The 23,310-nt window shown below is 37.0% G+C and overlaps 2 protein-coding genes and 1 non-coding gene across 6 annotated transcripts; 1 reads left to right on the forward strand and 2 right to left on the reverse strand.

The window, feature by feature from the left end:
• The first annotated feature begins 803 nt into the window (after positions 1–803).
• Positions 804–8,656, forward strand: ripk3 (receptor-interacting serine-threonine kinase 3). 3 transcript variants are annotated; one of them, XM_017461763.3, is made up of 13 exons: positions 804–1,496; positions 3,478–3,639; positions 4,460–4,784; positions 4,901–5,052; positions 5,152–5,201; positions 5,323–5,478; positions 6,100–6,182; positions 6,377–6,440; positions 6,744–6,793; positions 6,926–6,959; positions 7,751–7,812; positions 7,922–7,940; positions 8,053–8,656. In XM_017461763.3, exons 2-13 carry the CDS (start codon positions 3,482–3,484, stop codon positions 8,220–8,222), a joined length of 1,323 nt encoding a protein of 440 aa, XP_017317252.1. In that variant the 5' UTR covers positions 804–1,496; positions 3,478–3,481; the 3' UTR covers positions 8,223–8,656. The 3 variants fall into 3 exon arrangements, with proteins under 3 accessions (XP_017317252.1, XP_017317249.1, XP_017317250.1); XM_017461760.3 differs by having other exon boundaries at positions 805–1,496; positions 7,715–7,812; XM_017461761.3 differs by having other exon boundaries at positions 805–1,345; positions 7,715–7,812.
• A 1,937-nt stretch (positions 8,657–10,593) lies between these two features.
• On the reverse strand, positions 10,594–14,767 carry si:dkeyp-74b6.2 (cerebellin-1). 2 transcript variants are annotated; one of them, XM_017461764.3, is made up of 4 exons: positions 14,639–14,767; positions 13,279–13,920; positions 11,581–11,700; positions 10,594–11,062 (listed from the first exon to the last, which is right to left on the reverse strand). In XM_017461764.3, the coding sequence occupies exons 2-4, from the start codon at positions 13,555–13,557 to the stop codon at positions 10,865–10,867; spliced, it is 597 nt and encodes a 198-aa protein (XP_017317253.1). In that variant the 5' UTR covers positions 13,558–13,920; positions 14,639–14,767; the 3' UTR covers positions 10,594–10,864. The 2 variants fall into 2 exon arrangements, with proteins under 2 accessions (XP_017317253.1, XP_047008248.1); XM_047152292.2 differs by lacking the exon at positions 14,639–14,767 and having other exon boundaries at positions 13,279–14,623.
• A 1,986-nt stretch (positions 14,768–16,753) lies between these two features.
• Positions 16,754–19,584, reverse strand: LOC108260665 (uncharacterized). The gene is made up of 3 exons (XR_006981435.2): positions 19,260–19,584; positions 19,079–19,167; positions 16,754–18,901 (listed from the first exon to the last, which is right to left on the reverse strand). It is a non-coding gene; the product is annotated as an uncharacterized LOC108260665 (transcript).
• Positions 19,585–23,310: the final 3,726 nt, after the last annotated feature.

The raw sequence follows: 23,310 nt of genomic DNA on the forward strand, positions 1-23,310 counted from the left end.
GAATTTTCTTATCTGTTTCTGAACATCCCTATGGCATTTCCAGAGTTGATTAGCCATTGCAGTTAGGGCGATCTGTTGGGAACTCAGATAGACCTATTGCAGGATCGTGTGGTAGTAGTCTGTGATCAGCATCCCCTGATGATCCCTCATTCTTCTGGCAAATGTGACAAATGTGACAAATGTGACGTGCCACAATGTAATGTAATGTAAAGATAAAATAGGTAGTTATTAATAAAAAAAAAGGGTGGATATATTTAGAAGTCTGTATTTTTAATGTGTTTATTAAGATATCTTGCAAAACGGGGGCCTTGGTCAAATGTTAATGCCATTTGGGGGGCCTTGCCCTGGAAAAGTTTGGGAACCCCTGAACTAACCCACTGCATAGCCTGAAGACCTAATGCTAAGCTATTAATTAATCATTTCTGTTTCTCATAATTCAGCCTTGGCTGCATTAGTCTATAGTTTTTTATTTTTATTTTTTTTGTATAGTTTATTAAGTACTAGATGTGTTGGGGAATGTAACATGTAACATTTTAATTATATTCTGCTGAAATGTACGAAATGACTCGAAAAACGATTCGTTCATTTTGCTGAACAAGATTCAAAGATCCGAGTCAGTAAAATGATCCGAACTTCCCATCACTACTAATCATAGGTCAAAAATATTGATACATTTGGCTGAATTATAAAAGCCAGAAGTTGTACTAAATGAAGAGTCGTTTGGGAGCCGAAAGAACCGACTCTTATTGCTGAACGGAGCCACATGAACTGGCTCACTAAAAAGACCCGGACTTCCTATCAGTTACATGATGTAGCCCGAGTGATGTCTTCATAAAGCTACCGTTGATATTTTGAGACTCTTACAGTTGGCCCAAGATGTAACTACACGACGATAACAAGGACAATAACGTCTTCAGTGAGAAAGCATATGTCGTGTTGTAAATCGACTGCGCATATATTGTAGATATTTCATGTGGGAAATTCCACTGACGTCAACACAAAATTTCCGTGTTAGGTTAGCAGAAACGGCTTGATGTGCGGAATACATGTGTTTGAAAGATAACGCGTTAACGTCCTAAAACTACAAGTTTTAAGGACCACGACTCGTTATTTTCTTATTCGGCTGACATGGCGAGCGTTTCTGTTTTGCAAATAACAACTCCCCTGTGTTTATTGTAAACACTAGGAAACATTGTAATTCATATAAAAGATACTGTGTTCATATACACCCGCAGGCAGGCAGGAGGTAGAGCAGACGTGTTATACAGCCCTCTCTGAAGACGGACTGTTGCATTGCACCTTTTCTTCCTTCTCCTCCTATGAGGAAGTGAAAGGCACATACAAGGTCGGTTTGTTTTGCTTAGGGTAGCCATTTCAGTATGTCACACTTCAGCAGCCGCTTCGCAATGAACTCATGTACTCTGAGTCTCTACAAACAGCTTTACTGAGTATTTCGAGCGACAGTTTAAGTTTAAATCTCACCAACCTGACGTAGGGTAAGTTATTTAACTATATATAACTCATTGTTGACTTGAACAGCTGATCATAATAACAGAGTAACTTCTGAGGTTGAAATCATTACCAACTCTTTTCAGGGGAAAATATATAATGCATGAAGAAAAAAGTTGCTGGCATAATACATGCCGAAGAAGTCGCCGAATAACGTCACGGGTTAATTTGCATAATGGTCGCATCGTCTTGATTATTTGCATATCAATACATGAAAACCTGTCCTTACAAGCAGAAGGGAGATTTTCCAAATAAAGTACTGTTCACAGCATAAGCGGCCATGTTGACATGACGTCATACGTTGAATTTGCGGTTGAGACCTTCCTGGTTTTCCGAGTAGGATTTTTCCCTAGTTGGTGGTCAGAAATTCTGAGTTATGAAATTTTGTTGAACATTAGTGTAGAATACTATTGGCTAGATTAGAAGAGACTAGAATAGAGTTTAATCAGAATAGAAATGGAAAACTGTGTGTTTTTTTTTTTTTATTTATAGAATGATGACATCTTTGGTCATGGCACTACAAACCAGCTTTTTATGTATTTACAAAACACGATAATTTCGAACATACAGTAGAAGAACGTAACCATTAAGAAGTATAGAATATTTTAATGTGTGTATAGTATGTATACAAATGAAACATGCTAATTTTGTGGAAATTAATTTCTGTCTATCTGAAGAGCAGACATGTAAAAGCAGACAACATGAATCAGAAGTATGATAGGAAAAAGACATGAAGGAAAACAATTTTGGAAGAACTAAAGTATGGTGTATTATGATGTGAATGGGAAGGATAAACAGTGACTGCGTTTACATGGACAACAATAATCCACTCTTAATCTAATTAACACCATAATTTGATTAAGAAACTACCATGTAAACAGCAACCTTAATCTAATTATGGTCATAATCTAATTAAGCTCTAATCGAATTAAGACAGGTGTATTACTCCTGTTTTAATCGTATTATGGACGTGCATTACAGACATGTAAACACCTTGATCACATTATGAACGTTGTGTGAGCATTTTCACCGCATTTTGTGACAAGACACGATCACACACGGCAGTTTTACGTTTTACGGCGAACAAGAGAGTTCGGCTGTGTCCCAAACTGCATACTTGCCTACTATAGGCCTGTAGTTGGGAAAAATACATGCATCTCGGCTACTATACAGTAGGTAAGTATGCGATTTGAGATGCAGCCCACGGCTTCAAGCAGTCGTCTATTTGTACATATAGCATGACTAATAATTAACCGCACTTGAAGTGTTCGTAAAATTTTTTAATAAAAACACCCAAAACTGTATACGATACCATAACGAAGACGAACTGTATGTTGATACGTGAAATTCTGGAGGGACGTCGGACGGCGTGGCGCGGTGACGTAATGACGCGGGCTCTTAATCTAATTATGATCAATAACATGTAAAACGGGTACATGACAGGAGTATTCTAAAAGCGACTCATGTAAACACCTTAATCACATTATTACCTTACTTAGATTAAGGTCAATAATTAGATTATTGCTGTCCATGTAAACATAGTCACTGATTAGTTGTTGGGAACAATGGAGATCAGTGATTGTCCATTGAGAAAAAATAGTGATCATTGATTGGTCATTGGGGGAAAATGGTAAACAGTGGTTTGTCGTTGGGAAACAATGGTGATCAGTTAGTGGCTGTTGGGAATATTAGCTTGCCCAAGCACAAGTTAGTCAGACTTTACGAATTGGTGGAGAGTCGACTGAACCTGCTCTTTCAACTTTTATAATACGTATATCCAGCAGCTGTGATGTGAGCTGGTGAGCACTTTTAAGTCACTGACAGCTACTCAAAAAGACACCAGATATTTTGCTAGGCTCTTTTTGAAAATAAAAATGCTAAAAGGGTCTAAAGGGTTGCTAAACCTAGCGACAAAGTTTCACGGAAACTCAGAAATGAGCTTTAAAAGTGTATTTTATATTAATACAGATACATGGACCTGCTCAGCTGCCCTACCCCTCCTGTCGTTCATGATGACTGTCTGGAGTCTTGGCAGCAGATTGGCGCTGGTGGATTTGGACAGATCCATAGGGCAAAACATAAAAAATGGGGGATGGATGTTGCCATAAAGATATTACATGATAATGATGGGTAAATATACAGTATGTGTCTCATACTTATGACATATCGCTATGACATAATGCCCACTCCAACAGGAGTTAAAACTATGCATATCGGATGTGTTTAAGTTAGTAAGAGTATACTTACAAAAGTGCACAAATATCTAGGTGAACCTGCTAAATAACCTCTGACGGAAGATACAGTGCCCTCCACTAATATTGGCACCCTTGATAAGACAATATATGAGCAAAGAAAGCTGTGAAAAATTGTCTTTATTATTTAACCTTTTGATCTTTTGTTAAAAAAATTCACAAAAATACTCTGCTTTCATGGATATCAAACAATTGCAAATACGACAAACACATTTTCAATGTTTGTGCTATTTTATTATAGCCTCTTCCCATTTTGCCGCACATCACAGATATATTCCTTGGTCTTACCCATTGTTATGAATGACTAAGGGAATTTGGCCTATGTGTCATATTTATACCCTGTGAAACAGGAAGTCATGGTAGAACAATTTCCTGTTCCTAGTCACCCAGGTGTACTAAAAAAAATTTAAATATCAATGGGAATATACTTCAAATATATTTTCTCATATGAATTCATAGTGGTGCCAATAATTGTTGCACACCTATATTTAACAAATATATTTTTTTGGATAAACCTGTGAGCAGAGAATTCTTGTGAATTTTTTGAACAAAAGATTAAACAAGAAAGACAAATTTTTACAACCTTCTTTGCTCATATTTACCAAGGGTGCCAATATTAGTGGAGAGCATTGTACATGGTAACTGAAGATACATTCCCACACAGGGCACTTTATTCCTTGCCTCTTTTTCCTCCCAAGCTCCAACTCATATCTCCTCCGAGAGGCAGACTTAATGCGTCATGGTGGGAACCCCAATGTGTTGAGAATTCTGGGTGTTTACAAAAGTCAAGCTCAAGGAGACAGGTCTGCCATTCAGATGGGTTTAGTCATGGAATACATGGAGAGAGGATCTCTGGCAGACCTCCAGATGGCTTTGAATGGATCCCTGCCCTGGGCGCTTACCTTTCGCATTATTAACCAGATTGCCCTGGGAATGAACTTCCTCCACCAGTTGGAACCACCTCTTCTGCACTTGGACTTGAAACCCAGCAATGTGCTATTAGATGACAGTCTCAATGCCAAGGTCAGAGAAATGACGAAAACTTTTTTTTTGATGGCTAGTGACCAAATGGTTAAAGAACTAAAATGAGTCCGACATCTCTGAGTAGTCCCTCTGTTTATCTGTCTTGTTCACTCCAGCTCACAGATTTTGGTCTATCCAAAATAGCTAAAAATACTTCCAAAGTGATTGAAGAGGAAGATGAGGCAGTAGCTGGGACCACAAGCTACATGCCCCCGGAAGCATTTCGGTCCTCTCAATATGTCCCTACCTTTTCCTCTGATGTTTACAGGTAAACTGAATGTTCAGTAAAAGCTTTGGGACTAACCATGAGAGGGTTATGTGTTCAATGTATTTAATGACATTAGTTTGTTTCCAAATATTGTCTTAGCTACGGCATACTGTTGTGGTCAGTTATCACTGGAAAGCAGCCATATATCAGTGAGTATCCAGTGGTTTCTCTAACTGTAAATCATTTACAAACACAGTCTAATATAGGACTTTATTTGCTTTATAGATTCTTGCTGCCTCACTCTCTCTCTCTCTCTTTTTTCTCTGCCAGTTAAGTTCTCTAGTTTGGTGCGGTTTCGTGTCCGTGAAGGTGACAGACCTGATCTGACATCTCTAGACAGCACCCAGGCAGATGGACTCGGTGACCTGATTGATCTGATGAAGCGCTGTTGGGATTCTGATCCAGAAAAAAGACCCTCATTCATGGGTGAGCTCTATGCCTTAGTGTGCACCACATGAGTTCCAACCCTATCACCTTTTTGTATTAGAGGGCTTAAAGTCAGTTTCTCAATGTTATAGTGTGAATATTTACATGGACACAGCAAATGTAATCAGTGAATGAAAATTTTCCACTGAATTCAGGACAACAAGGTTTAACAATCACATCTAACCATTGTCAAGCAAAAGGCTGATGCTGATATGCATAATGTTTCGCAAGTTTTTCTTTCATACTATATTACCTCCCAAACATAGCTTTTTGACTGATGGTATTCTTAGTCCATGACCTAGTGAAGTGTCATGCCCAGTGTCAGGATGTATTTTTTGATAGAGACGTCAAAGCACTTCTGTAAATTGCGCTGGATAACGACGTCTGCCCAATCCCATAAATGTAAATGTCTTTAGTTTTCCCTGTTTCTTTGGATGTAGAAATTCACAGCATTAATCAGAGTGTCCGTCTGAATCATAATTTTAATTGTGTAGGATGTATCCACATTCATGCATCTAACATTTAATAGTACTGATATATCATTCTTTATTTTACAGCATACTTAATATGCATTTTCATCCGCTTTTGTTTTTCATTTATTCATTCCATATTATTTTTCAGACTGCATTGAGGTCACAAAGAATGTGTACGAGCTGCACAAACAACATGTGCCTGATGCTGTCCACTCCGTCCTGAAACAGCTGGTACAAAACTTTGCAATTCAGTGAAATCATTATATCACAAGACTCGTATTCACCACCAACATGAAATTAAATAATTAACTTCATATTGTTTATTTTATTGTATATTGCATTTCTTCTTCATGTTTATAAGGTAAAGTATAATAGATATTCCAGCTTAGACACTATATACTATTTCTCTGATTTATTCCCTATAGGACAATAAAGACAAAAACAGTTCCAGTTTTTCATCACTCTGTGCCCACCCTCAGACAGAGAATGGTACACCTTATTCTATACATTCATCTGTCCATGTGCACAGTATTTACTGTACTGTATTTGATCGACAATTTGTAGCATGCAATGCAATTCTTTAAAGCCATCATAAGTTAGATAATTATCGATTGGCTATCTTCATCCATATCATATTACATTTGATCAGTAAAACTCTGAATTGTTTTTAAATATAGATTTGTCTTTAGATGTTTTTGCTTAAAACCCCCATTTCATAATTCTAACCGTAATTTATTAATTCAAATTATTATACAGTATTTAAATATTATATATTTTGTCTCCTTCCTGTAGGACTAAAAGAACACACTGATCCTACTGTGAAGACTCATATACCCACACAGGTATTCCTTTCTAAACAACTTCAGAAGAGCATTATGTGTGTTGTGTAATGTTAACAAAATTCTTAAGTATAAATAATGTCTTTAGACAAACCCTTTTTAATGAATGTATGTGCTGAATTAAAACTGTTTTAGGAAATGGGTCCTATCCCTACAGCCAGCGGAGCAGGTATGTGAACCAAATTACTAATTGCAGACAACAACTGTGCATTGCACTTAAATAGGGCCGCATACTCTCTGGATTTGCATAGCAGAGCTGGCCCTGGTTCTTAGTGCACAATGGCCCAATACGAGACCTAATCCATTTATTATGGATCTGTGCCAAAACAGAAGTATAACAAATGGTATTGTTATGTCTGGCCTAAGACGGAAAAGGGCCAAATGTGGCACACGCTCAGTTCAGAAGTGGTTCAAATCCCAGTCAGTGAGATAATAATAATAATAATAATAATAATAATAATAATAATTAATAACAACAACAATAAAAATAGTAATAATAACAACAACAAAACAACAACAACAATAATAATAAATAATAATTCTGGTTTATAACTGTTTTACCGGTTGATGAAGTTTGTTGTTGTTGTTTTTTTTAACCGCCTCTATAGACATAATCAGAATGTTTGTACATATAGGATGCTACTTCACAGTGGATAACTTGCATCTGGTGGATGGCAGAATTGAAGCTGTGAAATTAAAGCTAGTATAATAGGCTAATAGGTTATTTAATAAATGGCCTGAACTTCATGCAAGTCTGCATCATAGATGTTATTGCCAGTACTAATTCATGACTCCTATAGTTAACTGGCCCAAACATGTGTGCTGTCTGAGATTTTAGTGTAGTCTGACTGAGTCTTTTTAATCTACTACTACTACTACTAGACTTATATTCTACTACTACTTTTGTTTTTTCTTCATGGGCAGGGACATTTGTTCAATCACGTTCTCCAATCTTACCAGGAATGTATTGTAAGCCAGCTACAAGTGCTCCACCCATCAACTGTAGGCCCCTAAATACATTGGTTTGTAAAGAAATCTTATTTACATATGGTGTTTATTTATTTATTTACTCTTGCTATCATACAAATAGTACACATTGGTAACATAAAACCTTTTTTTCTCTATTGCCAGAGGCAAAATTCAGTTCCAAGTAAGTGTTACTTCTGGAGTGTCACAATAACTGATTTTTCTAGACATAATGAGGAACCGAATACAGTAAGTCAGATATTTACTTCCTTTTACTTCTCCTTCCTTCCTCCCAGGCACTGTGAGCATCTGCTTATCCAATGTCAAAGGAGTACAAATTGGCAACAATAACTACATGAACGTGAATATACAAGGAACAAGACAGCGCCAGAGACACCCAACAGCACCCTCAGGCACACGTCAGCCTTCCAAACGTCAGCAGAACCCCCCCAATATCAAATCCTAAGATTTTCTTTTGGGTTGTTTTTTTGACGTTCTCATCCAATAGAATCAGTAGAATCTAGCAATTCCTTGTGTCAGAAGACAATAGCAAATATTCTCAAATTCTATTTTCTACTTTCCGCCTATTACTTGTTCCTTAACTCGTTTTCTTTTTACTCAGAATCCTTTGTTCTGTGTGGTTTGTCTGATATAAAAATATATGTTGCAATGGGTTCCTTGTTTTGTTCTCCATAATATTTTTATGATTTAAGTGTCTCCTTAGTGTATATATGTGGTATGGATTGCCTTGCCTTGGGATATGTTTTGGATCCACTGCAACCCTGACTTAACTGTTTTATTGTACTTTGATACTGCTGCTATGTTACTGTAAATTTGCTGCTTTTGTATGTTTCAGAGATTCACAATCTCATCAGAATATACTAAAATCTAATACCTGTTCCCACCTCTCATCTCTTTGTGGCAAAGACACAATTTGTATCAAGCCATGTCGTATGTGTGGAGTAACACACAATGGGTCTTGTTATAGGAAAATAATCCATGTCAGGGTGGTGTGATACCACCATTAACACCCCTAAGTTGAACGTTTTCTTGTAACAGAATGGCCTGAAGTATGTTATTCCTCTTATACCACAGTGAATTTTGAGTTTCTTAATGAATCTTTGAATGAATGAAATTTAAAGTGTTTATAGTTACATTAATGTTAGGAAGTGTTCATAAAACAAGTTCTCATTATGACTTACATTATAGCAGCTATAGCTTAAATTAATAAGGCATAAATAATGCTGCTTGTCATGTTACCAAGAAATGAGAAAGCCCAAACGTCTGTTCTAAAATACTTAAGTTTTAAGTATTATAATATGTAAGGGAAACCTGTAAGCTTAGCTCAAAGGGGTATAGTAAGGGAATTTCTAGGGAATTCTAACAAAATTAAAGTTTTTATGACTGATCAACTTAATTGTCCAGTCAGAAGACGAGTCATAAAGACAGATGAAACTTGACTATTACATAGACACTAAACTAGCACATACAAAACATGCGCGCACACACAAACACACACAAACACACACAAACACATGAGTGAACCGGGTGGAGTCTTGCATCGTATCAAGTCATTACAAGTCATAATAAGATTATTAAGAGGCATTGTATAGTTATCTGATACTCTTTGATATGGAAAACTAGTCTCTGTGCACTTTGGTGAGTCAGATGAAGAGTGTATTTGTCCTATTTCCATGGGGGAGTTCAAAGATCTCATTCGAAGGGGAATCTGCTCTACAGTATGTCTCCCCCTTAACGAATTCACCCACATTTAATGTGATAATGTCTTTTCACAAATGAGGAACAGCCTCATGATCCTCATTCGTCAAGCTTGTTTGCACCAACGAAGGGCCAGGGGAGTCTTGCCTGGGTGATCTACTCCAAATCTGCATAGCTTTATCTTTAAGTTAGACTTTGTGGTGCTATCTCAACAGGATCTCTGGTTTTATTGCCTAAATGGTCCCTGGGTGTGGATCCAGGGCCTCTCACAGAATCCTGTTTATTGCTTTGTCTCACAGATTTGGAGTTGCTTGGTTCTCTCTGAGGTCCTACAATTATGTGGAGCACCTGCCATACAAATCCCTGTCAATGAACTGTTACTATACAAATGATCAAGTATTAGAACAAGCACATTAATATAAACCTATCATTTACGTTACAGCCAGAACCACTGTCAAAGTTGCTGTTATAGAAAATTAATGCATTCCATGTGATTTGAGAATTCAACAGTGCTGTGGTATAAGTATATAAATATATGAAAAGTGTCCGAGTTAATACAAATCTCCCATAGAGACAAGAACTATGATACTAATAAACAATGACAGCATGCATGGTGTAATTAGCAGGTTTCTGGCAACTCCCAAGTAACTATCTGCCAACTCCTCCATCTGTCACCGGAATTTCATGTATGTAGAACCGCAAGATCAGCATCATCCCTGCATGATACTCAACATCCCAAACTGGAGTGCTAGGGAGGGGGCTCTTCCCGATTATGCAGACAGGAACATCTGTAAGTACTGTCTGTAAGTCTGTAATTAATACTGATGCTTAGAAATGCATGACACCATGCAAATCAAAATGTTCTAAAGAGCATTTTTATTATAGAACAGGACATCCAAAGATGACATCCAATACTCTACATATATACATATCTAAGCATTCCATTTAGCTTTTGTGAAATGTGACACTACTCCTAATTTGCTAAAAATAAATAAATAAACAAAATACACAGCCAGTACAAATACCATGCTTCTAATTTATGATCACAGCCAAGGTTTACACTGGGACCTGCAGTTTCCTGGCAAAGTGACCAGTCTTTTATTTGGCTCTCTGCTGACCTGTTTTGCCACATTAACAGATGGCACTGGTGATAATAAATAGAAATGAGTATGTGGCCATGTATCCATCTGTAACCGTTTGCACTTTGATCTTAATAAAATTCCCACATCAGGATGTCACACATTTGTTCCAGTGTCTTCATCTGATCTGTTTCAGATGTCATTCATGTAGCTAATGCAAATCATAGGAATATAATGATAAATAGCTCAAAACAGAAAAAAAAGAAGAATGAAATTAGGGTATATGAACAGTTCTGAAAAATGATGCCTTCTATAAAGGGAAAACAAGAAACCCAGAAAAGGTTGAATACTTCCAGCCACCCATTAGGTTTCCTCGCTCAAGTTTGAGGTAGGCCTTGTCTCCTCTCTCCATGGTAATCAGTCCTGCATTGGTTGCCGCTTCACGTGTCACATCCTGGTCCCCTGCAAAGGCTGAAATCACTGGCCAACCATTCAACACCAAGCTTACCTGAGGGGAGAGATAGGTAGAGGGAGATGAGAATAGGGTGTGTACTTTCTGAATTAGTGTCAACTATGAATAATGGTGACTATGATGAAAAAGAAGAGGATTGAATCTAAAATCTATGATGTGACACTAGTTATAGTTGTTAGTGGAGAGTCGCTGCAGAGACTATGGTGTAAAGTGGACGTGTACTGAGGAATTCAACAAGATAAAAAGCTTTCCTTAAGAGATTCTTGGAAAGTTAATGACTCATAGCTTACAAACAGGATTAGACATATAACCCTCTTTCACAGGAAAACACTCTGCTGTAGGGTTCTTTTAGAACCTTGAAGAGATCCCCAATGGGAAACAACAACAATAAAAAAAACAAATTCTAGATTTTTTTTTAGGGCTTAATGCCGTTTTTAAGCATTTTGAATGTAATTGGATGTATCCCAGAACTAATATGATTTTTTAAATTTTTTTTTTTTTTACACTTGTTACGTCTTAGGGTGATATTCAATAAATGTGCTGTTATGGTTTACCTGTATTGTCTGTCTATTGTAAACTTTGACGACATGGAAGCTGAAGCTGTACACCCCTTTTCTAGGTGCCAGGAAGATGCTCCGTGCAGGGTCAAAATGGCTGCCAATGTTTACCAAGACCTTACATTTAAAACAGGGAGTATACAGTAAGAAAATTTAGAGAACCTACAAACAAATCTGCTTTGTTCCTTCATTCACCCTTTCAATCTCCATGAAATTATTTAGTCCCTTTTCTTCAAATTTGCTTAACTAAGTTCATGCAATTACTCTATTATTTCTATCCACTGTGTCCATCCATCCATCCATCTGTCTTATTCTTAATAAATTCATTTTTTTGCCATCATTTCTTTCTTATGTTATCTCAGGGAGATTTTCCTTGCCACTGTTGCCTTTGCTCATTTGGGATCTAAATGTACACTACATTGCCAAAAGTATGTGGACACCTGACCAAATACACCCAAATGTGCTTGTTGAACTTTCCATTATAGATTTATTCTCCTTCTGCTGTTATAGTAACATGTGCTCTTTTGGGAAGTCTTTCCACTAGATTTTGGAGCATGGCTGTGGGGATTTCCCATTCAGCCACAAGTGTCTTAGTGAGCTCAGTTACTGATGTTGGAGGAGAAGGCCTGGCATGAAGCTGGTGTTCAAATCTTTTCCAAATGTGTACATTGGGGTTGAGGTCAGGGTAACCGATGCTATATGGACCTCACTTTGTGCACAGTAGTACTGTCATGCTGAAACATTTTTGGTCTAGGCCACTTAGTTCCAGTAAAGGGAAATCTTAATGCCAAAGCATACAAAGACAATCTAGACCAACGGTTCATAACCTGGGGGTTGCAAAGCGGTAGCAAGGGGGTAGCGGAAAAACTTTTCTTTTAAACAATTGTACACAGAGGTTCACAGAGAAGCCACTGGCAGAGTTTTGGATATACGTGCATGCTGAATACCAAGAACTCAGTGACATGGCTTTGAAAAAAATTCTCCCATTCGCATCAACCAATGGTCGAAGACAGTTTATGTCTTTTCCTCAACCCTACTGAGCCACAACAGGACTGCCTCACATTCTCTATCCAAGCCCAACATCCCACTGAGTGAGTAGTCCACCACATTGTGCCTGGGGGGGGTGGGTTAGCAAAACATTGTTATTCTTAAAAGTGGGTCACACCCGCAAAAAGGTTAAGAACTGCTGATCTAGACAATTGTATGTTTCCAAGTTTATGGCTCAGTTTGTAGAAGATCCTCATATGGGTGTTATGGTCAGGAGTTCACATACTTTTGATCATAGAGTTTATATCCAGATATCTGTAAAGCTGCTTTGTGACATTGTAGCTCATTTTTCAAACTGCGGGTGAAAAGTTTTATTCATAAATCTTTTGTACCAAATGTAGTATTCATGAAAATGCCATAATTTTGTGGGAAAAAAGTTAACATGTTAACAGATACACATGAGTATGAAGAAAATCATTATTACTGAAACTTTTGTAAATCTGATGGAAATTCTTTGTACGGTTTGGCTTATACCAGCATTTACATACAACAGTACTAAAAAATGATAAATGAGTCCTAATCTCCTTTGTTGAAAGTGTTTTTATATATATATATATATATATATATATATATATATATATATATATATATATATATATATATATATATATATATATAATTGAAATGAACTGAACTGAAAATACTGACCTGATCAAAATAAATAGTCATTGTCCGGTTGCTCATCTCTGATGGTTCATGGTTATTGTTGCGGATAGCAGAAAAGGCAACGCGTCCCGAACCGGAGCGAACTGACATTCCCAGTGCATTACCTCCTGGTTCTGTAGTTGGAGTGGAGTCACACACTACCAAACACTTCCCCTCTAGTACAATGGGCTCTGTGTCATTCTGAGTTTTCACCAACAATGGACACAGAAGGAAGATCCCAGAGAGAGAGAGAACGAGGTGGCCTAATGCTGGACCATCCATCTTCTTATGCTTCAAATTATGTATTTTACTTTTTTGCTTTCTTTGATGGTGATTGTAGATAATTATGTGAAATACAGGAATAGTTAGAAATTTGTAAACATATTATGCTTGTCAGAGCTGTGAAGCTACAGTTTATAGTCTCTGCTTGAACCTCAAATTGGATAAATCCAGTTCTGTCTAGCTAATGATTTTATTTATCTATATATTATTCACTGTAAGCTCCCTGCCATTATTCTTTTGCTCCTATTTTAGAGACTTTCCATCAGGCATATCAGACCAACAGCAAAGTCTACATGAAAGCAGATCGATCAGGCTTGAAACAGGAGATGTGGTGGACCTGTGAAGCTTGGAACAGAGTTTGTTCTGAAATGAGAAGAGAGAGGAAGAGACAAATATACATTTGCTACTGATTTCATAATCCTGACTTGAACTGAATTAACTTGAATCCAGTTTATCATGTTCTTAATATCATGTGACCCTGGTTATTTCAAAGCAAAAAAGACAGTAGACAAACATAGAATAACCTGGCACACACCAGAATGGAAAAAACCACTACAGAGGGTGCAAGATGATGATATCATGCTTTGGCATAGAAAATCAAGGACATATGCGCACAAACATGCGGACACCCAGCAAGCACATACTGTGAAACCATCTGACTACTACACACTCCGTAACATTCCTTAACACAGACCAACTTCAAAATGCTTTCAAAAACACCAATAAAATACATGCAAAATTATACAGTGAACCTTCAAAAACACAGGAAAACATGTAAAAACTCACCTACCTACACACCCATAAAAACCAAAAATATTGACCTACAAAGGGATCGTACAGCCTCTATCTTTTCTTTGGAATATAAGACACAGATTCAATAGGTCTTATTATCAGTACTTCATATTTTATTCACTCAAAATATACTATAGCACTTAGGCTAAATGTATTCATTTCCCTACTAAATGCACTATACAGATTCAATGCATCCTGTCCCTGGTCCTATATTTTTAGTCACTCTATTTACATCCTACAACCCTTAAGAGGATGAGACAATGTTGTAAAAGGAATAAGAAATGCTTACCAGTCTCTGTGTGCATTTCCACAATTTATTGCAGAGACTATGAACCTGCCTCCATTCTAAGAGTAGACAAATTTTAACTGTCCTAGAGTCTTTCCATACATCTCTCTCTCTCTCTCTCTCTCTCTCTCTCTCTCTCTCTCTCTCTCTCTCTCTCTCTCTCTCTCTCTCTTCCCTATCCAAAAAAAACATTATGTTGCATCACTTGCAGTGACACCTCTCTGGACCGTACATTGAGAGTTCCCATGAACAGCTACTAAATGCAAAATCAATGCTTGGAAGCAACTAAAGGTCTTTTATCTCCTTAATTTGTCATGATATAACAAGGAAACAGGCTACACCTGTCCAGGAAACTGCTTATCAGTCAATTGTCCAATTACCTTTGAGGCTGTGAAAATGGGATTCTAATTCCTAAACGATTAATGCAATACTTTTGATAAACCTCTTGACACCAATCACATTTTGATTGCTTCATTTAAAAGTTTGATTGCTTTCATTCCCATTGTGGGGCGTACAGAGGAAAAATTCCAAAAAAATTACAAACATTGTGTGACTGTGTACACACACACACACACACACACACACACACACACACACACACATATATATATATATATATATATATATATATATATATATGAGTGTGTGTGTGTGTGTGTGTGTTTGTGTGTGTGTGTTGCCTAAGTATGTTTGGAGCTGAGAATGAGGTGGGAATCGGAGTGGAAGTGACAGCACACTATGATCACACATATGAGTCCAGTGAGGCTCTGCTAATGCCAAAGGAAGCCAAATATCCCATGTTTTGCCTCAGCCATACATTTTGGATACTTTAAACACTACTGTAGTCAGGAGATTCATTGATCTTAATAGATAACAGATTAGTGTTTCCTTAACATATTCCACCCTAGTTTTATTGAGATACAATTTACAAATAAAGCCTGGTGTATGTGATAATGCACTATGATTGTGCTGTGCATTAGTGATTCTACTTTTTTGTTTGTTAAATTACATAATGTTTTATGTGAGTTATTATTAGCCATAGATGTCTGTCATACAAGTTCCTGTGAATGAACTGGGCCCATACCTCGCCCACCACAGGACACCCAGGCACTCACAGAAAGTGGCAACTGCTCCAAGGGATGTACTGGTCACTAAACATGCTGCAAGATGTCCACATGCTGCAAGACATCCTGTTCAGTTTGTGCCCAGGCCAAAGTACCTCATACCCTCCTGGTTGGCAAGCTCATGCCACTACCAAAGCCTCAATGACCATGGTCTCATTTACCTATTGATTTCATCACTGATCTACCCCATCCAAGCAAGACACAGTTATTCTGGTAATTATTGACTGATTTTCCAAATCCCTTCAAAATGGCAGAACTTATATTCAACCACATTGCCAGGTACTTTAACATTCCAGAGGACATCATGAATGACCAGGGAGCAAAGGTCATGCTGGGAGTCTGGCAAGGTTTCATGGAAAAACTGTGGGTCTCTGTATGGCAGACTTCGAGTTATAATCCCCAAGCCAATGGCCAAGTATAGAGAGTAAATCAGGAGATTGTGCAGAACCCCCTCAGAAACAGCAACCAAACACACTTCAAAGCATCCTAGGAAACCAGCTGCCATTTTATCAAGGATTCTAAACCCCACTGACTCACCCAGAGTGGACAGCTGGCTCCAGCAAAGAGAACAATTGTGGGAGCAGGCTCACCAGCACCTATAACAACCTGCCCAGAGCACTAAGAACTTCACAGCCAGACATCATGGGGAGACACCCATCTATGAACCTGGCGATCAGATGTGGCTTTCCACATCACGTGACGTCTTACCTGTGTCTATCGACCTATCAGATCCTGGCACCTTGATGCACCATACCTTTCCACCTATCACTTCTCTGGGGATGAGAGGCTTTGTGTTTAAGGTCTGGTGGGAATACTACATGGCAATGACTGGCCAGACTGAGAGCAGTGTCAAAGAACATTACAAAGAATAAAAATGCCATGAACTACAACAGTTCAGAAATATTAAGACTGTCTTGCTTTGGTTTTTTAAAAATTTTTTATTTAGCACCATTCAGGTATTGCAAACTATGTAAGCCATTTAAAAGAGTATGCATTAATTAAGTTATATAGTTTATATATTTTGTAGGGGGTGGGGGTGGATGGTGGTTGGGTGTCGGTAACTCTTGTTGAATAAATTTAGCTTGTATTATTTTGTAAATAACGGTTGTTGATTCACACCAATCATTCACTAGTTTGGATTATTTGATGATTTGTATGTTTTAAAACATGTTTACCAATGGATTGCACACATAACACTATACTAATTTTGATACATTTCAGTTATAGTTTAGGTACTGTTAAAAGGTCTGTTTATAATGCATTAATTCTCTCATTCTTTCATTGTTATATATGTTTTTGCAGTACCAACACTTGCCTTTATCCTGGCAAGGGTTGCAGTGGATCTCTGTGTGGAAACCGACATGGACATGGGGAGAAAATGTAAAACTTAGGAACAGACAGTAACCTTAGTTCAAGATTAAGCTGGGGACCATCTAGCTGTGAGGAGACAATGCTACCTGTTGCACCATTGTGCCACCCCATAATGAATTTTTGTGTCATAAGTTTGATGTAGTGTATAGAGATACCTAGTCATACATGACTGCATATAATGCAAGCACATTAGTCCATTAGTCAAAGATGGATATAAACATATTTGTGGAAGTAATATTTGTTGTATTGAAATTCATATTTACTGATACATACAAACATTAACTAGGCCTATACACAAACAATTTTAATTATAGGTAATGCAAAAACGTATAACAATTGAATTCATACCTTACACACATATATTAAAAATATTTTAAACTCCATACATATATAGCCATCGGTTATAAACTTTTATCTATCTATCTACATTTACTGTTACGAATATATTATCTAATTAATAAATAATGACAAATATTTTGTAATCGTGTATGCACATTGGATAAATGATTAAGCCTCTTTTAGAATATTATACAGTCATGGGGAAAAGAAATCACAATCAGTGATTGGAAATGCCAATCAGCCTACAATGCATGTCTTTGGACTGGGGGAGGAAACTGTCAATATATATGATTTCAATATATAGTCATTTTCTCCCAAAATGTAAACCAACATTCAGAAATCAGATGGGGAAAAAATAAGTACCCCCCTCCTACTTCCACAATCATTAAGGGAATAATAAGCAGCCAGGTGTTACTAAATAAATACACAAGTTTAGTTAATCAACACAAAGTGTAACTGCCTCTCTAAAAGCAGAACTTTTATATAGGCAGTTTGTTGTTCTGGAGCATTCAGGTGTGTGTCTACATCATGTCAAGTAGAAAAGACATCAGCCATGACCTTAGAGGAGCAATTGTTGCTGCTTGTCTATCTGGGAAGGGTTATAAGGCCATCTCCAAACAATTTGAAATTCACCATTCTACACTGAGAAGGATTGTTTACAACTGGAGAGCCTACAATACAGTTGCCAATCTTCCCAGGAGTGGGGTCCCAGCAAATTAAGTCCAAGGCCAGACCGTTTTATTGCTTTGAGATATATTAAGAAAAATCCAAAAGCTACATCAAGTGAGCTACAGGCCTCTGTAAGCACATAAAATATTTATGTTCATGACAACACAATCAGATAAAGATTAACAAGTATGCCTTTCATGGAAAGGTGGTTAGGAGAAAGAGTATGGCCCACCAGGTTTCTTAATGTTGGTTTACTTTTTAGAAAAAAAGAATACTGAAATCTGTTGTTTTTTTGTTGTCATGTGATGTTATTTGTTTGTTTATAAAAGTTGGTGAGGACCACAGAATTGTTGTTTAGGCCCTGATAAATAAAAAACAATGGAGGGGGCTGTACATTATTTTCCCCCATGACTGTATATTGTAAGGGTACAGGACATGTACAATGTAATTTTATAATCTACTGACATCTGTAAAGCATGTGGACTATAGAACTTCTGATTAAAAATGCTTCTAACTAAAGCTGATGATGATTTTCAATCTAATTTAATGTTGCAATACAGTCTAAAAGGCATTAAAAGTGTTCAATTTCTATCTTAAGAAAAGAATGCTTAAATTAACTGATTTAGAGGTCACAGTTTTCCCTGGTCTTATTTTCTTCAACATTATTTACTTTTATCTTGTGAAAGACCATGCCGTCTGGTTGCTCTCTCCATTTCAGTGTGATGTTGTCTGTTATCCCATGCTCAGTCAGTTTTTGTTTGATCTGAAAAACAAAATATGGCATTTATTAGTAAACAAAGCAGAATATGGCCACTAAAATCTTATGAGAGTTGTGTGCTACTGAGACTGAATACAACAGAAAGATTATAATTGATAAAGTCTAAAGTTCTTAATGCTATAAAAAGGGACTGTATATTAAATTCTGAAGAGTTTGTCAAACCTTCTGTAAGATTGCTGCTTTTACTGCAGGATCATTCACATCCTGATCCGATTTAACCTTCATTCTTATGCTTTGTTTTTTTGTAAAATCTGAAGGCAGAAACATATGCAAAATTTAACTTGCATTTTAAAAGCCATTGAAACAAGTGAAAAATATGTGCCTGAACACAACTTTAACTCACCTGAGAGGCAGAAGAAAGGCATTATCTCAGAGCATTGTGTAGGATAAACCAGGCCATTACTAATACTACCACAATTATCAGTCATCACCACACTCCATGGGTCTTGCCCCCAATTAATGTTAGAGAAGTTGGTCTGGTCTGACCACTTCCATAGGTCTCTGAACAGACCAACCCAAGAATCAGAAGTGACTGTTTGTTGTAAAATAGAATATTCCTGTGCATCTATCACACTAGCCAGGTCTGTGTGATGCTGTCTGCAGTATGTCTGAGCATCATGAAATACCATAGAAGTAGAAATAAGAATGTATCTGCTGGGCCCAGTGTTTCCGACTGTCAGAATTTAAAAACACACAATTAACTACTGATTCAAAAATGGTTAAAATAGTAAACAGTTTGCTTGATTAAAAACATTGACATTTATTAATTTAGATACTTTAACTCATTATTCACAAATACTTCATGTGAGGTTTTTACAATCAGAGTATTTTATATATAATCAGCACTAGTGGTATAAAGTGCAAAGAGGGGTCTATACTGACATTTGAATTTCACACATGTAGATTTTTCCACATGTTAAAGTTTATTTTTTGTTCTCTCGAAAAGATCTATGGAATTGTTATACAGAATTATAAGATTTTCAGGCCCACAGTTTCACACAGATCACGCTATTTTCTGTTTCTCGAAGTTCATAAAGATGTTGTTTCTAATTGGTCTTTCTTGACCACCGGGGTGGTGAAAAACATGAGATGCTGCATTGAGATAATTGATAATTTGATTCAGTATAGTGAATTTCACCACAAGTGATGAATAATTTAGACACATTTGAGATGAGTGACAGCAACATTAGAAGATCTCCGAATGTGTTTGCACACACACACACACACACACACAAGTTAACTAAGTGATTTTCACTTCCTGTCTGGATTGCATTAAACTAGTAGTCTATTGTCTCCTTTAAAATGATAGCTCCAATTGTTTTTTTTTTTTTTGTTTTTTTTAAAGATGTTCTGTTTAACATCTTTGGCAATTTATAATTTAAGTTCACTGAGCACATTTAAAACAGTTTTTTTTTCCTGATAACCTTCATTTCCTACTAAATGGAAATTGAATATGATGTTCCTCACCATCAAAGCAAACAAAGGGAAATGGAGTGGTACATGATACATCAAACCAACACCACTGATTTAAAGCAACACAACCTTCCATTAGGTTGTTAGGCTCTCTGGTACACCAAGCTGTGAAACTTCCTAGTGGTTGATTGTCCATGGACCAGCGCCAGCTATTAGGATCATTGTACAGCCCAATCCAAGCGCTGGAAGAGAATTGTTGTTTCTGTGCCTCATTTTGAAGCTTAATCATGTCGTCATTGCCTTCAACAGTAGCCAGGTCAATGTAGTTGTCTCGGCAGTACGTCTGAGCATCACTCCAATTTCTCCCCTGTTGGACTAGGTGGTATTTATAAGGAAGAGACAGGACGAGGAGGAAAACATCTGTAGATGATATATTAGAATAAAAGGTTTTTACAACACTAGGTCTGCTAAAAAGGACATCTTTCAAATTCCTTATTTAATCTTTGCTTTTCAGGTTTTGAAACAAATATTAAAGACAATTTTATTTCTCTCTTGTATATGAAACAACAACCCAAAATTAGGCAAATATTTTCCGTATTTTTTTGGCATTGCACCTTTTATCAATAATTTGGGTCATTTTTCAATAATGTGATCAATCTTTTATTAAATTTGTCTGCAAATGTTTGTGTAAGCCAGGCCTATCCAAAAATCTGTGCCAGATTTACAAAAAAGTTTCAGAAACTCTTATTTTCGCCGTACTTGCATGTGTATATTGATAAATGCCAATCACCCATAAAGTGCAGAACATGTTCCTGATATTAGGTCATTTGCATCTTGTGATGCTCACAAATTTCCATAAAAGGTAAAACTCCCAGAGTGCCGTAAAGGCATGAAATTACGGGTAAACCGCAAAAGGAAGTTTGCAGAAGCATAAGTGGAAGTTACTTTTACTCGTGTCTATGCCAGTGAATATATTTAGCAGTGTAACAGCATCTACAATGGCAAAAATATGGAGCAATTACTAGACTACTACAAAAAAATCATTCTGCAATCTATATTTGTTTCCTCATAAGCATGGCTTGCGCTAAATATTTTGTCAGCTAAGTCTAACACCTACACCTATGCAAAGACCAGCATGTCTTTCTTTTATTTGATGGCTTTTTTGACTTGGTTGAATGACTAGTCTTATTTGTTTAAACCAGGGTTCTTCAATCTTAACCACAATGTGCCTGTGTGGCTGCAGGCTTTCATTACACATTTAATAGCACATTTAATAGCTGATTGGAAATTAAGATGAACTGATTAAACAAATATGCTCAGTTGGATTGAAAGCCTGCAGCCACACTGTCCCTTTGCGGATAACAGTGAAGACCTCTAGTTTAAACCATCACACTTATTAGAACATCTAAAGAGTTTTGTCTGTCTAGCAAAATAGCGTGAGTTGGCTATTCACAATAGTTATTTCTTTCCACTCACCTGTGAGAGACAGAAGTTGGAATAGGATTCTCCCGATCATTGATATGGTACTGAGGAAATAAGACATGAGGGAATAAACAATTTAAGCTGATCTGTGAGAAATCAAGTGAGAATTATCTCAGCAGTCCACCTTGAAATAGTGTGATCGGGAAGTAATATTGGTAACTGAAGCCACATAAAATTTTCTTAAATGGAAGTCACTCACTTTGACTTCATCCTGAGTGCTGTACCACAAAGCAGGGCTTAAAAACTTAAGGTTTCAGTAAGGTAGCTTAACCACACAAGCACAAGTGGGCTTAATAGGTGTCACAACGTAGGTTAACACCTTGTTAAGTTGAGCCAGACTTTCCTCATCAAGTCATCACCATAGACGGTGTATGTCAAACTGGCACGTCAAAATGCTTTTTAAAGAAAAGGGTTAATTTTTATTTCAATTCACATGGCACTCAAAGTAAAAGTAAATGCAAGTGAAATAATTAGCAGCAAATTTTTATTGCTAATTTCAGCTGCAATGCCAGTGCTGTTTGTAACGACGTCAGTTATGTGTATGCATTTAGAGAAAACAAGCATGTTACAATTTTGCCATGTTACAATTGTGTGGGCATCCCATACAATAGCTCGATCGCCTTTAAGCAAGAATGTAACATCTTTAGTTACCAAACATCTATCAATTACATTTAACATTAGCCAGAATAACAAAAATAAACCAATAAATAAAATGTAACAATAAATTGGTTGCAGCACCTTTACTCTATTTCCGTTAAAGATAGTCTGTATGATTCAAATGTACCTACTGACAAATAAAAATTTTTTTAAAAAAAGGAAAAGTATAAAATATATTCACTTACTGTAGAGCACACTAGGGAAAAATGTCTGTTTTTAAAAAGGACCTCTGAATCATCAGAACTTCTTCTAGTCTTTGACAAGTTTAGCTGGCGTTTTATAAGAGTCTCTCATGCAAAACATCTCCCATTCTTCCCCATGTGACAGTGGAGGATTCAGCCTAGTGTAGTTTTCATCTGATTGGCCAACACTAATTTAAATGTGAATTATTAAGTACAGTGCCCTCCACTAATATTGGCACCCTTAATAAATATGAGCAAAAAAGGCTGTGAAAAGTTGTCTTTTTTTTCAACTTTTCTAGTAGTTCCAGTAGTGTCTGGCAAACTGAAAGCACTTGAGTTTGTTTTTGAATGAGAGTAGAGGCTTTTTTCTTGAAACCCTTCCAAACAACTTGTGGTGATGTAGTTGAGTTCTGATTGTAGTTTTGGAGACTTTTTGACCCCAAGATGCAATTAACTTCTGCGGGTCTCCAGCTGTGATCCTTTTAGATATTTTGGCCACTCGAACCGTCCTCTTAACAGTGCATTGAGACAATATAGACACATGTCCTCTTCCAGGTTTATTCATAACATTTACAGTTGACTGGAACTTCTTAATTATTTCCCTGATGGTGGAAATTGGCATTCTGTATGGAGGAATGGTCTCAGATCCCTTGCCATGTA

This window comes from Ictalurus punctatus, chromosome 29 (assembly GCF_001660625.3).
Source record: "Ictalurus punctatus breed USDA103 chromosome 29, Coco_2.0, whole genome shotgun sequence".
Classification (NCBI taxonomy): Eukaryota; Metazoa; Chordata; class Actinopteri; order Siluriformes; family Ictaluridae; genus Ictalurus; species Ictalurus punctatus.